Here is a 17,709-nt window from a genome sequence, read left to right as displayed (position 1 = left end):
CTCCTTGCACACAGGGGTGGCAGTGGCCAGGGCTATGTGGAGCCAATGTTAACTTACAGGCTGAAGTGGCTCCTAGCTGGAGCAGAATAGGCTGTCCAGCCCTTGGCCTCCCTTCCCAGGCCTCAGCTAACAGCAATTGGCTCTTCTCCCCAGGGCAGCCTCAGAGAACAGAGACTGGGGCACACCCTCTCTGCCACCTAGACACTTAACACTACAGGCATCCAGATACCCAATTCCTCAAAAAGCATCTAACTTTTTCTACTCTGCAGAAGAGATAAGAGAATAAAAGCTAAAACCATTTTTAGATGTATGTGCTTCATAACCACCTTACATAGGATGGGTAAAGTGTGAAGAAAGACTAAGACTAATCTTAATCATTACCTAACTATTTAAGAGGAAAAAACACGGGCTGTTATAGTGACATCAAACATTAATAGCACCCGACATAGCAGGATGAAGCACTGAGTGCAAACCTTAGTGCCACCAAGAAAACAACAAAAAAAGCAAGAGAAAATAATTTTAATAGACTTAGAAGATATGTCAGCCTTGAATATTTAGACTCAGAGTTCATGGGATCCCACTGCAAAATCCATCTTAAAATTTTACTACTGACTAAGCTAACTCTCCCTCTCCCTCACCCCAACTTAAGTGTGACCCATTTAAATCTCCTCACATGCCCTTCTCTTTTAGGAGTCCTGCACTGAGCCTCTTCTTAGATGTTGTTCTCAGCTCTTTGATGATTGTTCAGAAGTTTGTGAGTGTGGGTCCTCCTCTTTGCTGAGAGGCTAGTTAGGAGGGTGAAGGAGAATGATCATGGTCTGAGGCTTGCAGAGGAAAAGGCATGTGACACTCTGTAAAAAAACTTGCTAAAGTAAAAAGGGATGGGACTGTGTCTTAAGTGGCAGAGTGCTTGTGTAGACAGTCTGAACACTTGAGTTCACTCCCCAGTATGACCAAAAATAAATAAATAACAATGCACAAACACAATAATTTGTGTTCCAAGCCTGAATCTGATAAAGTTACTCTAACTACTGATTTGCAGAAAATGAATGAACTAAAATTATTTTATTGAGCTGGACAAAGGTGGCTCACTTCTTTAATCTTAGCTACTTGGGAGTTTCAGATTGGGAGATCATGATTTGAAGCCAGCTCTAGTAAATAGTTCCCAAGACCCCATCTTCAAAACAACCAGAGAAAAACGGACTAGAGTTGTGACTCAAATGGTACACCACCTGCTTTGCAATTGGAAACTCTGAGTTCAACCCCAATCCCACCAAAAAAACCGTAACAACACAGGAAGGTACGATTATCAAAATGTAGAGGGAACAAACACTACTTGATTTCTTCAAAGCATGAAATTCAAGGTAGGTACAAATAAGAAAGTGAGAGAAACGTGGTATGCAACCCATAGATTAATTAAGACTTAAAGAGACTTAATCATTTGCAAAGTGACAGTTTTTTTTTTAGTTTTACTTTCAATAGCAATCTACATGCTCAACACAATTCCCACAAAAATCCCAATGACATTCATCACAGAGATTGAAAAATCTACCCTAAAACTCTTCTTGAAGCACAAAAGAGTGCAAATAGCCAAGGCAATACTGAGCAAAAAGAGCAACACTGGAGGTATTACATTACCCGATTTCAAACTATACCACAGAGCCACAGCAATAACAACAACATGGTACTAGATCAAAAAACACATGGAGACCAGTGGAACAGAATAGGGGACCCAGTTAAAAATCCAAGCAGCTATGCTCACTAAATTTCAAGAAAGGTGCCAAACATTCCAATAGAGAAAAGATAGCCTCTTCAATGAAAGTTGTTACGAAAAGTGGTTATCTTCCTGCAGAAAACTGAAACTAGATCCATGCCTATCACCCTGTATTATTATCATCTCAATGTTGATTAAGGACCTTAATATCAAATCTGAAACCTTGTGGTTATTACAAGGAAAGAATAGGGAATTCTCTAGAAACAATAGGTATAGGCAAAGATTTCCTCAGTAGAACTCAATCGGCCCAGGAACTAAGAGAAAGGATGGTCAAATGAGACTACATGAATTAAAATTCTGCTGCACATCAAAAGAAATGGTGTCTAAATTGAAGAGACTATGCACAGAGTGGGAGAGAATATTTGCTAGCTATACATCTGACAAAGCACTGATAACCAGAATATACAGGGAGTTCAAAAACTAAACTTTCCTAAAATCAATGAATCAATAAAGAAGTGAACAGAACTGTTTTTTAGGAAGAAGTCCAACGGCCAAAAAACACATAAAAAAATGCTCACCATCCCTGGCCATAAAGGATATGCAAATCAAAATCACACTAAGATTCCACCTCCCCCCTGTTAGAATAGCTACATCAACAATAACAAATATTGGTGAGGACACGGGGAAAAGGGAACCCTCATACATTGGTGGTGGGAATGTAAGCTCATACAACCACTTTAGAAAACAATATGTAGACTTCTTAAAAAACTAACGTACATCTGACATATGATCTAGCAATACTACTTCTAGGGATAAACCTGAAGGAATGCAACTCAGGTTACTACAGAGGCACCTGCAAACACATGTTTATTGCAGTACTATTCACAATAGCCAAACTATTTGAAACAGACAAGATGCCCCACTACCAAAAATGGATTAAGAAAATGTGGTATTTATACACAAGGAATTTTATTCAGCCACAAAGAAGAATGAAAATTTGTCATTCACAAGTAAATGGATGGAGCTATAGAACATCACCTTAAGCAAAGTTAGCCAGGGTCAGAAGGCCAAAAATGACATGGCCTCCCTCATATCAACATTATAGACCTAAAGAAAATGCAGCAATATTATTGGACATGCATCACAAAATAAGGAGAGAATGCACATGGAAGGCATAAGGAAAGAGAAGGAAATATAAAACTTGAATGTAGTTCATGTACTCACTGTAAAGGAATGAATATAGTAATCTCAAACTGGCAGAGGCCACTATGGTAAGGGGACTTGGAAGCAGTGAAGGGTTCTGGTATAGATGAACCAAAGTGGGTTGTAGTACATACGTGCATGGAAGCAATGCTAGGAATCTCTCCGTATAGCTATCCTTACCTCAAACTAACAAACATGCTGTGTATTTCTTATTATATCTTATGTTTTCTCTTCTAAATCGCAGAACAAGAGGGACAAACAGGTTCTGCCTGGAAGCAGAGGTGGGGGTGTGTTGAGGTGGCCCAAACGTTGTGAGTAAATGTAACAATGATAAAATAAAAAAATAAAAATAATGACAAAATAATGCCACTTTGATTCCTCCTCAAGTGAATTAAATGTATATCCAGTATGTGACCATGTTATACAATCCATTAAAATGTGAAATATGATATACAAATTATGAATAACTTTATTAATTAACATGCATAAGAAACAGGGGAAGGAGGGTCTGCCATACCTGTCTTTCAGGATTTCACCTACTCAGAGCTCAGCCATTTAGGTGCTATTATAGCTCCTATGTTATTCTCTCCAACCAATCCCATTTTAGGGTTGGGAATATGATCTCGCTATTGGCTACTTCACCATCTGCTTACTTTATGACATCATTCTCCCACCAAACCTACTGCCATCCGGTAGAATCTTGGGGTTTCCATGGAGTTATCTGTAAACAAATTTGGATCAGTCCTTCATACTGGACAAATGAGCTGTTTATCTTCTTCTTCCCAGACATCTTCTAGTATTACCGCATCTCTTGTATCTGCAATTGATGTTAACTCTTCCGTGATCATGTCAGGTAAGGAAAACAACAACTTTAAAAAAAAAAACTTTTTTATATATAATGAAAAAATTAGATTAACTCACCAACCGTAAATTTAGTAGTAGACTCAAAGCAGCTTAGAATACTGGGGGGAAAGCATTGAACTAGAAATATGGAGACCTGATTTCATTTGTGGCTTTGACATTTACTAGGTATGTAACTAGGGACATTATTTACTCTATCACAAAATGGTTCCTCATCTGCTACATGAGGATACAGGACTGCTGATGTTCTGTTCCTTATGTTTTCTAATACTGAGTCTTAAAGGCCATGTATATAGTGAAATCAGAGATTTCCAGAGTGTTAGTTTCAACAAAAACAGATAAACCAAGGTGGTATTAAAAACTAGCCTCATATACCAAGATGTTTCATCTGTAACTGTCTACCTTCATTAAGATTCCACTTTTGTATTTCAAATTTAGCTCTGATCTAAAAGTAATATCCATGTGTTTTGGAGTTTTATGTTTCAAGTAGGTGAAAAGAGGAATAAGGAGAGAAGAGGGAGAGGAGTGGGTTATCAGAAGTAAAGATTTTCTAGAGAAAAAAGCTGGGGATTATTTACATTAAGCATAGGCTGACAGGAACTGAAGGGAATGAAGAAAATATATAAATGAGGAAAGAGAAAACATAAGAATGTCAAGCAGGGACACATTGTTGAGAAAAAAGATCATTTGAGAAAGAATGTTGACAAGCACAGTTGATTTTGTAAAAAATGCACAAAAGCAGTTAAAATCTACTCAAAGAAAAGCAAAATGAAGTTGTTTTCAGAAAATGCTTGTATTAATTGATTAGGAAGATGACTAAGGGAGAACAGGGTATCACTAGTAAAAGCAGTTTCTCAGATAAGTCACATTTGGTTGTTTGCATTTTTTCTAATGACTCTAGATATAGATGACAATTGACAGTTTTGAATATGAATATTTTAGAAATATATTTTATGATTGACTATTCCTACAAGTATAGTAAGAATAGGGTTTATATAGAAAGAAGGCTGATGTAATAGAATTTTTAATGTCTTATTTCATCCTGGATTATTAAACTACATGAATTCAAAAAAAATTGATGCATCCTAATGTGTCAAAAATAAAGTTTCAAGTAAAAGTTTCTTTTGATTTTATAATAATTTTCTTCTTTTTGTTTTGGTACTACTTGAGTACCTCCACACCAATAATTTTCTTCCTAAAACAGAGTACATTGTTATTAATAGTCACTGTTTTAGACACAAGAATAAAAAGAAAGACCTTTCTAAAAATAAAAGGTCAATCCCCACGTCTCTAATTCCACATTTATCTAAAATAATTTTGTGAATTCTTGGTTTTTTTTAACACTTAAAAATTGTTTGGACTGGAGTTATAGCTCAAGGACAGAGTATATGCTTACCACATTCAAGGGCCTCACTTCAATTTTCACATCAGCACCCCCCAACTTTTTTTGTTTTAGGTGGATTCTAGTGGTAATTTTTTTCAAGCTTTTGGGGTGACCTGTTACTGAAAGTTGAAGTGAATATAAGCTAAATTTTGGGTATAAATCTCAGAACTTTCAGCATTATTTTAAAGTATTTTTCCTGTTTTTTAATATGGCTATATTAATTGAAATATATACCTATTAGGATTGATATCTTTTACTTGTTGGGTATACTCAGAGATATATGAATGAACACAATAATGGAATTCCTTTATAATTATTGCTTTACTCTCCACTTTTTACAACTTTATTTTGTTTAGTTTAGTTTTTTTTATTGGTGTGGGAATGGCATCTCCCTATGTGACTCAACCTGACCTCAAACACTTGGACTCAAGTAATCTTCCTACCTCAGCATTCCTGATTGCTGGGACTACAGATGTACAGAGATTCATACCAATTTGTATTGAAATATTGGTCTAGACAAAATATGGCTACTTCAGTGTTCACATTTGCTGCATTGTTCTGTCTGTTACACACTTGTTACTGGTAGAGTTTCTCTGTCTACATGTACCCATCGGAAAGACATTCAAAATCAGGCTGGGTGGGGTGGTAGGTGCCTAAAATCCAAGGCATTCCAAGGCTGAGGTGGGAGAATTCCAAGTACAAGGCCAGCTTAGGTAACTTTGTTCAACCCTGCCTCGAAAACTTATTTTTCAAATTGAAAATCATTTCTACAGCAGTTTTGTTTTAGTTAATAGTATTCACTAAAAAAGAATAGATAACATTCATTTTCATAATATTATATATATATGATAACAGAACTTCCTTTATTATTATATTTACTATGCTTTTTAAAAATTTTTATTTTATGCTTGCTATGTATTCAAATCTAATTAACATCTATTTATTCTTTTTAATTCTTTGCAGTTTGTCTATCTTTGCAGAACTCACTATGTATTCTCCATACAAATCATATATAAATGTCTCTTTTATTCTTGGATGAGTTACCATTATTATTATTGAAAGCATGTTACATATGAATAACCTGAGGCTCAGAAAGTTTAAATAGCTTTTTTTTTTTTTTTGCAAAAAATATTTTTTGAAAACTATTAGGAATTTATTTTAACTTAGGATCCAAGGATATTCTAGTTTTAAAATGCTTCAATTCTAGGACATAGTTATAAGTTTGTAACAACCTACTTCATCAGTGACAGCCATCTTAAACTGTTTGATTTCTGGTGTTTCAGTGAGTATTGGAACTAAAGACTTCCTAATTACAACAACCTTAAGATAATACTGCTCCTCAAAGTGAAAGTCTGTCCATCTCATCAATTTCCATCACCCTGTTTCCTTCTACAGAAAATTTCCAAAATACATCTTTACTTGGAACTGCAAATTCTCCCCAGCTCACTCGTCCTGTGGTGAGCAATACCTCTTCCATAGTGGGAAGTGTCTGCAACCTCTCCAGAGTCTCTGGGCCAGCCATGACTTCAGCATGGCTGCGGCCATCAGCCTCTAACACCTCTTTCCAGCCACTCGTGGGTAGTGCCTACATTTACCAACATTCTAGCACAACTATGTTGTCTGAAGTTACTGGCCAGAGCCAGATACCTACTTCAGCTGCCTCCTATTCAGGTATTTTTGAGTGGGGTACTGCACAAAGCACAGAAAAGAAGTCATCCTCACCTGGAAACTTCACTGGGACTCTTATTGACCAGGACACAGCAAATTCTTCCATGACTGTAACAACCCAATATGATAAAGCTTCAGATGCCAATAAGGTGGTCCCCCTATCCCCATCATTACCTGCCAACTTTGTTCAAGCAACACCATCTCAGATTCCCACTCAAGCATATAGCATGTCACTTCCTTATCAGGAAGGAAGTCATGTCTATTACTATAATCAAAACACATTGGGGCCTCCGTTATCTGGAGAGCGTGGCTTCTGCCTACAATCTTATGGCTGTGTTTCATATGGAGGGAGTGGGTCCTCTATCTGTCAACCAGAAATGGTGATGGTTCTAAAGAAAGTTCAGCCTACAAACATCCTAACACCGGTTTCAACCTCTGGAATCTACTACTCTATGCCTGCTCAACCCAACAGAGAAATGAGTTTTCAAGGTGAGTACAAATAGCAAAAATGGAAAAGGAATAAGGTTAGCATTCAAAAGGAGAGACAGATCTGCAGATGAGTAGTGGTTAGTCCACAAATGGGTAGAGTTGAACTCCTGAGATTTCAACAACTACACTTACTCGGTGCTCTCCATTTCCAGATTTGATATAAGGTCAAGAGCTGGAGCCATGGATCAATTAGTACAGCACCTGCCTAGCAAGTGTAAGGTCCTGAGTTCAATGCCCACTACTTCCAAAAACAAAGAAACAATCAAATAAGCAAGTAAAAAAGTAAAAGTGAAAATGCAGAGCACTATAATGGTCATTCATGTTGTGTTTAAAAGTCCGCTTAAATCACACTGAATGAGGCTTCATTTTTCACTACCCTGGCAAAACCTCCATGCAATAATTAATTCCCTTCCAAGATCTTTTGCTTTTGTGTATTTAGAAAACACTTCAAAACCTTTCATTGTAGTAATGGTTTAATTTTCTTTAATTTTTTGGGTTCAAGATCTAGTCCAAAGTGAGTAAGCACAACATATGCCCTTGTTTATAAATTTCATGAGAAATGACATTGCTTTTTCTCTTACTACATGGTTTAACATATTTTTATACTCACAAAGAGGGAGCAGAGATTTCTAGTATTTGTAAAACACTTTTTGTTCATTTTTTCATGGTGTTTCTGATTGAAACAAGGGCCAAGAGTACAGTGACAAGTGCTCTACTAACAGTCACACCCTAGCCTAATACATTTCATCTTTCCAAACTTTGATTTGACTTACATCAATCCTATGAAATACAAAGAAAACCAAAAACCAATGACATTAACGGAGTAGCAGCAACTCCAACAGTCACGACCTATTTCCTAATGCAGCGTCCTGTCCATGGGTCTTAAGAAAAACCATAAAAGTGGCTTGCTCACTGTTGGCAGGTGCATGGTTGCTGTGTTGGTGTGCAGGACAAGAGTATCTCACTTACCAGGGACTGACTTCTTCCTTGATTTCTTTTCAGTGATGGAAACTTCCATGAGGACAGAGACTTCTGTAGAATTGCAACCTTCAAGCCAGGCATTTTGTTTTCCACAAACTTCAGATTTCCTTACATCTTGCGGTAGCATAAATGCTCAAATACTTGAGAATAACCCACCACTTGAGCTTGGAGACATTTCAGTACTAACTGCCGTCCAAAGTTCTACCAATAACCTGGCATTGCCTCAAGCTCCTAACCAGGAACAAATAGAACATGAGAATTTGAATGAAATAAAAACAAAGCTTTCAAAGCCTGTGGAGGCCTACCATATCCCAATTGACAATCGGGATTCTCCACTACTCCCTTTAGAAATCCCTGACATTCATCAATTTCTGGAATGCATCAAACCTTTAGACCAAGAGGAGAAGCCTGATTCTGAAAATGCCAATTTGGTCAAGAATAGCCTAAGTTTTGAGAACCAAGGGACACTTGAAAATAGGGTTGAATGTAGCAATGGTTTTGTGGACATGGCTGCATTGGTGGAGAATATTGAACTCCCACCTATTTTCAACTCATTGGCAGAACATCACCAGTCCAAATTTCCCACAACCATAAAAGCCAATGACATGAGAGATGCCAAGGTGAATCAGGGGCAGAAAAAGTCAAGGATTGTAAAGGAACTCACTGACTATATCAGAAAGAAGAAGGATAGAGATTCTGAGCTTATCGATGGAGCTCCTAAGGACAAAATTCAGCGTCACAACCCAGAGTGTCTTTTGGAGAGAGAAATGATTGTGTGCAGTGCTGTATCCAGTGACAGCCCAACTGTAATCACAACCAAGCATTCTACCTGCAAACCTCCAAAAGCTGCATACAGTAGGGCCAGCAAGGCTAAAGGCCTTGGGCAAGAAAAGACCAAAAACACCACACAAAACAATTCCAAGAAAGTTGAAGAGAATAAGCAGACAAGGAATAAAGTGAAGTCAGACGAGAAAACGATTCCCAAGATGAAGAGGAAGAGAAATCAACCCGAGCTTAGCCAGGAGACATTTAAAAAGCCTCGCACCTATCTAGGTATGCACATGCTGCAGTCAGTGCAGGTTTTTCATGCACTGGGGAAGAAGACTGATAAGAAAATTGGGTCATCCTCGTGTCGGGCTTTGGCAAATTTGAGCACCACCAAAGGCTCCCAGTATTCTGCAGCTATCAAATCACGGCTGGATACCCCACATGAGGGCAAAGGTCCTAAGAAGACTCAAGTCAAAGCCCAGAAAGAAGATAGCAGTGCTGGCAATGAATGCTCCTCTCCATCCCAGTATGAGCTGCCTCCACCTGGCAAGGTCAAGTTGATACCTTTACCTTTTCTGAATCCTGACAAGCCTCAACCTCGACCTGTTCCTCGGAGGCCACAGGCTTTTGCCTCACGTAGGCCCACTGGATCTTACCCTCATCCTAACTCAGCTCAATCTCTGGCAGTCAATGCATGTCAACCAGCTAGTGCCAACACATCTTTGATAAGTCCTGCCAAACCAGCTCGGCCAATTTCATTCAATGCAACTCTACCAGGTTTGACCAAGCCTACCCAGCCTAATGTCTCTCAGTCTGCTGCTGCTAGACCTGCACCCTACAAAACATCTTCTTTCACTTCTTTCCAGAGGCAGCCTGTTTCCACTACTATGGCCAAGTTCCAGCCACCACCTAAGTCTCAAACCCAATTTCTACTGCAAGATTTCAGCCTGCAACCAATTCCATGGAGAAAGCCCAATGTTCCTGAGCCAGTAATGTCAAGCCCCATCACAAAAGAGCAACGGCCAGAGCGTGAGGCCATGAAAAGGAAGGCTCAGCAAGAGCGCGAGCATGCAGCCAAATACACTTCTTTGGGAAAAGTGCAGTTTTTCATTGAGAGAGAAAGAGAAATGGAAATTTCTCAATACTATGGCTATGTAATGTAAGAGCTGCTATTGTTGGTACCCTTTAAGTATCAAACGATTTTCACATATATACATCGACATAGATATTTAAACATATAGATAGATAGGTATATAAAATAATATAGATAAAAATATAAAGATTTCTCTATTCTGATATATTTTAAAAAATAAAATTGAAGTAATGTAATAGAATTAAGAAATGAGCAATAAAGAGGTCTTTGGAGTTTTGAAATGCTACTACGTGTGGTTTTTTTTGATAGAAGTGGGGATTATAAAAAGAGGAACTGAAATTTGAGAGTACAAAGGGAGGGAAAGGATAAGAAATGAGGGAAGAGGAAGGCATGTGGTCCAGAAGTAGTATGGTTGAAAGGGGAGAAATTACATGGGCCTATAAGAAGAATCAGGAATGGGTAAAATGACACAGTGTGAGGTTGGGGTGTAAAGAACAAAATTTGGAAAATGTTTAGAATGGTAGAAGATGGGTCTCAGTTGATTAGAAGCAATGAAAAAAAATCATGCTTCATGAACAACCAGACAAGCATTTTAGAAAATTAGATTTAGAACTGAATTCCAACAGATTTAGGTTATCTGTGAATAATGCTGGGAATGGTGAATACAAAATATGGGAGAATCTACCACATGAGTGACAAGGGCTCAGCTATCCCGGGGGCACATGATAACGTGGGGCCTAACCCAATGAACTGCAACATCTTTGGGTCCACCCAGATGACGGCCTGCAATATAAATCACCATTCTCTCAACACCCTTCACTGGGAACTAAAATGGGCTACTTCAATGAACCTTCAGATACATTGTTCCACTTTACTAGTGAGGTTTAGCAATGGGCTGAGATCACTTTACATGCAAAGGAACAAGGTCATGATTTGAATCTGAGGTCCGAAACTTTGAAAACCTCATTTCTTTCAAGTGCCCATGGGTGTGCAACTTGGCTTTTGAGAGCACAGCATCTGGAGGTCATAGGTGGACAAGATCAAGTCTCTGAAGGGAGGCAAGTATTGAGTGCAGGGGCTGGGTCCTCCTCCACTGACCCTGGCATGTGCTGCCTTTTTCCAACCACTGCCATCAAGAGCGTGACAAAAACTGGGAATCCATGCCCATCCCAGGAGACAGGAATTCACACGTGAGCAGTGAGTCACCTCCGAGGGGGAGCATGCTGGCTCGCACGTGCAAAGGTGTCCCACGTCATGTGGGAGCAAGAGGGGGTGGCATACACGGCAGTACTATAGGAAGGGAAGGGAGTTGGAGAGTGAATGGGGTAGTGGATGTCAGTGTTGGAGAACTAGCAATTTACATATTAAAAATTATTTCATGAGACAACATTAAATTCACCATTTTAAAGGGTATAATTCAGTGAAATTTAGAACATTCTCAACATTTTTCAACCATCAGCACTATACATTCTGTAATATTTTCATTATTCCCAAAAGCAACACCTCTACTCTATAGCAGTCATGCCCCATCCCTTACTCTCTCTGACCCCAGATAGCTACTAAACTATCTGCCTTTTCTGGACATTTATAAAAATGGAATACAATGTGTGTCTTTTTATATCTGTCTTCTTTCACTTAGACATAGTTTTCAAGGTTCATCTATTTGTGTAGAGTGTGAGATTCATCCATTCCTTTTTATGACTGAATATTGCACATTTGTATATACACCTATCATTTGTTGGAGATTGGTTTGTTTCCCTTAGTAACTTACATGTGAGAGTGAATTCTGTGCTGAGTGACACCTAGCTACATTATTTATCCCATTCACATGTAAGAATAGAGAGTACCAATATTTTTTGAGACTGTATCCCTCTCTATATCTCAGACTGGCCTCAAGTCTGTCAAAACTAATCCTCTTATCTCAGTCTCAAAAACTGGGATTAAAAGTGTACATCAGCACATCCAATTTGAGGATCACTCTTTTAGCTTCCCAAAACATATCTTCTGCATTTTTGTTTTTGTTTTTATTTTTAATATTCAAAAGTAGAGTGGGTTGTTTTCTGGGATTTTCCATTTGTTTCCCATCTGGAGATTTATACTTTGTGTTTTTTGTTCCTCACAGCAATATCTCCTCTTTGCAGAGCTGCATTCTGATAAGGAGCTCTGCATGCTCATTTTCAATACTGTAGACTGGCCTGCAGATCCTATCATGGGTCCCTGTAGTTACCGTCACCTTTCATTATGCACAGGGAATTGGTTCTTTGAACTCTCACAGATATCAAAATTTGAGGATGCTGGAGGCCTTTATGTAAAATGGGATCGTATTTGCCTACAACTGGCATATATATTCTTATATATTTTAACATATCTCTAGATTACTTATTGTACCAAATACAATGAAAATGCTATGTAAATGGTTTTATCATTATACTGATGAGGAAAGAATGACCAAATAGTCTGTACATGTTCAGTTTAGACAAAACTTTTATTCAGAATATTTTGAACCAAATTCAGTGGAATCCACAGATGCAGAACCCATGGGTGCAGAGAATTAACTGTAATCACTTTGGGACTGGGCGAAATCCCAGGAAGTTTGCTCTTTCTCTCAAACTGGCCCACAGGAGACACCTTGCAGCACCATGAAGTCCTCTTGTGTACCTCTCCCTCTGGTTCAAATGTTGATGTCAGGCAGGTCTGGTGCTTACTGTTGGTGGTTTGCCTATCCTCTAGTCCTAGGGTTTGCTTTGTTCTCTGTTTCTGGATTAAATGCTTCTCATGGGTTTTAGTTTGACCTTTTTGCATGAGAGGGACTGAGGTTATTAAAAACTGCACTGTTGCTTCTATCTTTCTGGGGCTTAAACTCGAGTCTTTGCAATTGCTTGCTTACCAGACATTCTATGCCTTGAGCCACATCTCCAGCCCTTAAGTCATCAAGTTTGTGGTGATTTGTTAGACTAGTCACAAGAAAGTCATGTAATGCTGCTGCAACTAAATAGCCATTTGCAAAATAATACATGTATATTAAAAGAAAACAATTCTACTTCACTTGCAAAAAACAATTATTAATTGCTAATGGGATATGTGTACTCACTGTGAACTGTACTATGTCTTAAACCATGTAATCAAACTGGGCACTGACAGATTTATTTCCTGTTCCACATGATTTTCACAGGATTTTTACAATTTACTGCACTTACTGATGAAACCGCAGCTTCAAAAAGATATGGCAGCATTTAAAGGAATATATAATGACACTATGTTAAAACTATGAACACCCTGCTAGCAAAAGTTCACACAGTTTCTAACAGATGTCAAGTATTGCTATGAATCCTTCATGAATTTACAATATGCTGGTGTACCCCCACTGAATCTGCTGTGCTGTCCTGTGGTTGGCACTTCAGTGCACCTTTTGTATGTAGTCCCAATTGCTTTTCTGGCTCCCAAGATTGACCCTTAAAATTTGTCAACACTGAAGACATGATAATCATTTCACTGTGTAAGTCAGGTCCTGTAATTCTTCTGCTCAAGTCTTCCAATTGCTTCTCATTTCATCATGAGTCAAACTCAATGTCTTTACAATGGCCTAAAAGGCCCTGCTTACATCAGCGGTCTGCAAACATTCTCTGAAAAGAGCCAGACAACAAATATGTTATTCTTGTGGGCCAAGTTGTCTCTGCCTCAGCTAATCCCCTGTGCAGTCATAGCAAGGCAGCAGTCATGGAAAATACGTAAACAAATGGCTATGACAAAGGTCCAATAAAACTTTATTTATAAAAGCAGGCTGCATTGGTTCACTGACCATTGCCTTGCATGATGAATTGCATGTTCTCTTTCACTCACTCCACTCCAGTCATAATGAGCCCACTTGCTGTTCCCTTCCTAGAATGTTCTTCTCACTTTTTTCAGGTCTTTTCTCAAATCTTATCTCTTCAAAAAGAGCCTCTCTGATCACACTATGTGAAATAACCATCACTCCTGTGTTCTCCTGTCCCACTCTCTGATTCCCTTTGCCAGAGCCTATTTCTTCTGTAGAATGTGGACCTTCTGATTATACACTGTGTAACTGACTTCTTTGTCATATTATTTTCTCAAAATCTATCACTCACTTTCCCATCATTAAAATGTAAGATCCTGCTGTGTGTCAGTGGATCATGCCTGTAATCCTAGCTACTCAGAAAGAGAGATCAGGAGGATCACGTTTCAAGGCCAGCCAAGGTCATGAGACCCTATCTCCAAAGAACCCCTCAGAACAAAGGGCTGGTGGAGTGGCTCAAGGTGTAGACCCTGAGTTCAAACTCAAGGATTGCAAATAAATAAATAAAATGTAAGATCTTTGAGGGAGGGTAGTTTTGCTTCTTCCTTTGTCCCCCTCCCTTTCTTTCTTCCTCTTCCCCTCTCTCCTCCACTCCCAAATCAAATTCAGAGCATGCCAAATTGTTTTCTTGTTTAATTGACAAGCTGATTCCAAAATTCAAATGGAGGGAAGAGGACATATCTCACAGAACTTGAGGAAGATTTGCAAGACCTGTGTTCTATCCTCAGTCACACACATGTGCATGCACACACACACAAACAAATGCAAATAAACCAGAAATAGATATGGAAATAAAAAAGACAGAATACCAAAATAACCATGTAAAAAGAACAAAATAGGAATGGGAGGGATGGGTGGCTGCTTTCATGAATTATAAATCTGTTATAATCACAACAATATAATACCAGTATAAAATACAATTTGACTAATAGAATATAGTAAAAAGTAGATAAAGAAACCCATCTCATAAAGGACAAAGGCACAATGACAGTGCAGTTATAAGTTAGAATATAATAGTTTTCTCAACATATGGTGCTGGAATATCTGCCTATCCATATCTGCAAAATAAATTTGAATACAAACATCACACCACATACAAAAATGAACTCAACATGGATCAGCATTGAAATGTAAGACCTAAAAACTATAAAATTTCTTCAAGAAAACAAAGGATAAAATCTATCTGTCATAACGCTTGACAATGATTACTTAGATATGACATTAAAATCAAAACACATAAACAACAAATACAGAAATTGGATTTCATCAAAATTTGAAACTTCAGCTATTCATATGGCATTATTAAGGGATGCAGCTCAGGGTAAATTGCTTGGTTAGTTTGAGTGAAGCCCTTGCTTCAATCACCAGCAATTGCTCTAAAAGGATATTATTTTGAGGATGCACAGTCAGTGTACAAACTATCCTTGTGGTAAATATAGCTGATAAAGGAATGGTATTCAGATTACATAAAAAAAACCTCTTAAATCCCAACAAATAGTAATGTACATTTTAAAATGGAAAAGTACTTACAAAGACACTTTGAAAAAGATGTGTGAATAGAAAAATAAGGGCATAGAAAGATGCTCAATATTATTATTCATTATTGTAGTGACATTAAAACCATAGGTTTATGCACAACCCATCCATTAAAATAGCTAATTTTTAAAAAATTAGCAATCCTATGTGTTTGTGAAGATAGGGAGATGATGAGAATGAAAAAGGTACAATTATTTTGAAAACAGTTTTGTGGTCTGTTATGAAGAGATTATAACAGAGCATCAAGTATCTTTTGATAGTGGTTGATTTGTTAATCATCTTGATTCTGGTGATTAAGTACATGCTCAATACATGTCAAAATTTACCAAGTGGCTCAGTATATATATATGAAGTTTATTGTATATCATAATAATACCTTATTAATCTTGCAAACAAAAAATGCTGTGTTGGAGAAATAAGCTTCTAAGAGGAAACTGCAAGTTAAAGGTAGAGGACTGAGGTATTTAACCTTATAGTAATTAGAAGTGATAGCTGGATTTGAAGGAATAGGTTAACATGATCAGATCTGAATTTTTGTAAATACATAATTACAGTTGTAGAGTAGATCATGGCACCAGAAAGAAGGGCAGAAAGGAAAAAGAGTTCCAAGGTTATTGAAGTCTCTCAGGTAGAGATGATGGTAACTGACCTGATTATAGTAAAGGCATAGGAAAGAAGCAGGTCAACAAAAGTCCTAGGAGTTCCACTCACATTGAGAAAAGTGCAGTGGGATTATGATATTTTTTTCACTGAGCATCAATAGTTCTCATTTTGTTTTTATATAAACCACATTTCTGACATGAACAGTGGTGTAACAGATCATTGTTCTGCAGTGCAGTGTTAAGCACTGTACACATTGCTGCAATATACATGAGAGTCCATCTATGTATATAATGGTCCTATCTTTCACCATATGCCAAGTTGTTCAAACAGCACTAAGATATCCTCACAGTTGGGTCAGGCAGTACTCTGAGTCTGTTTTGGATGACCCAGTTAAGTTCAAGATCTTCCACTTATTTATGTCTTTTTTGCCCAATAAAATAGATAATACTATTTCAAAGTGTCCCTAAAACACTTATATCACATATTGAGTACTTTGATTACAGGCACGAGCCAGCTTTAGGTTTGGTAATATATTTAATATTATCATAAACAGTTCCAAAACAGTACTGTGTTCTTCATTAAAATGAATTTTAATGACATTGGCACCAAGTTATCTTTCCTTATTATTATTTGACCATGATTTAAAAATTATGTTTTCAACTAAGTACATTGTTTCATTGAAAGAAAATGTATAGGTTTTGGATGAAGTAAAAATGTTTGGTGCTGTCAGGGGATATGTTTGGTGTATTGTTCACAATCATGTTTTAAGATACATTAGCATGTTATATAAAATGTCATAGAATTTTCATTTTTTGAAAATTTTCTGTTAGTTTTTCTCATACATATTTGACACATGCATCACTAGTTCTGTGTGTATGTGTTTAAATTTTTTTGTAAATAGTCACTTAAAATGGTCTCTTAGATACTCTTTTGCAATCAATGTCTTCTATTGATTAAACTCAATAAATATTAACATGTAGAAATATTCACATTGTGGAAGTACAGTTATATGGATAATTATAATCTGCTTACATAGGGATTGTGTCCAAAATAATTAGCTTTAAAAACCTTACTCAAAGTGGTTTAAATTATAAAATCAATATTTTTATTATTTTTTTATTATTCCACAAGTGTTTATATGATTTGCTGTGCATATTTTATAAGTAGCAGGAACTTAACCTGTGTTCTCTGCCAAATTAAAAATATTCTATTATTTGGTTCTTAAATTTCATAGGATGATTCTCTGTATAATATATACTGCATCATCAAAACAGGAGTTATGTTTGTGTTATACCTAAATGTAGGGCTGTATTTCCTCATTTTCTGAAAAATCATTTGTCATTTATATTTCTCAAATCTGATAGTAACTCTTAATGCTTAACACTATTGATGTGAATATCCCTTTATTCATATTTTAGAATATGTAGCAAATTCTGTCAATCTATGCATCCATTTTTAAAATTTTTTTTGACAGTGTCTCACTGTTAGACAAGGCTGATTTGCCTCACTCAATCTTCTGAGTGTTGGGATTACCTTTTACTCTAAACTGGATTATTCTCCAGCTGTGTTTAGTCTTTGCAAAATATTTTTATTCT

At 37.3% G+C, this 17,709-nt stretch overlaps 1 protein-coding gene across 1 annotated transcript; it reads left to right on the top strand.

The window, feature by feature from the left end:
• The first annotated feature begins 3,676 nt into the window (after nucleotides 1–3,676).
• LOC141417291 (uncharacterized protein C2orf78-like) lies at nucleotides 3,677–10,231 on the top strand. The gene is made up of 3 exons (XM_074055422.1): nucleotides 3,677–3,770; nucleotides 6,558–7,319; nucleotides 8,322–10,231. The coding sequence occupies exons 1-3, from the start codon at nucleotides 3,677–3,679 to the stop codon at nucleotides 10,229–10,231; spliced, it is 2,766 nt and encodes a 921-aa protein (XP_073911523.1).
• The last annotated feature ends 7,478 nt before the right edge of the window (nucleotides 10,232–17,709 follow it).

Source organism: Castor canadensis, chromosome 15 (assembly GCF_047511655.1).
Source record: "Castor canadensis chromosome 15, mCasCan1.hap1v2, whole genome shotgun sequence".
Taxonomy (NCBI): Eukaryota; Metazoa; Chordata; class Mammalia; order Rodentia; family Castoridae; genus Castor; species Castor canadensis.
Note: the sequence above shows the minus strand (reverse complement) of the source record. Positions and strands in the feature narration are given on the sequence as shown.

Coding starts and splice junctions, on each gene's coding strand:
- LOC141417291 (XM_074055422.1), top strand. CDS start 3,677: ATGAGCTGTTTATCTTCTTCTTCCCAGACATCTTCTAGTATTACCGCA. Junction 3,771..6,557: donor CTCTTCCGTGATCATGTCAG/GTAAGGAAAACA, acceptor TTCCTTCTACAG/AAAATTTCCAAAATACATCT. Junction 7,320..8,321: donor CAGAGAAATGAGTTTTCAAG/GTGAGTACAAAT, acceptor ATTTCTTTTCAG/TGATGGAAACTTCCATGAGG.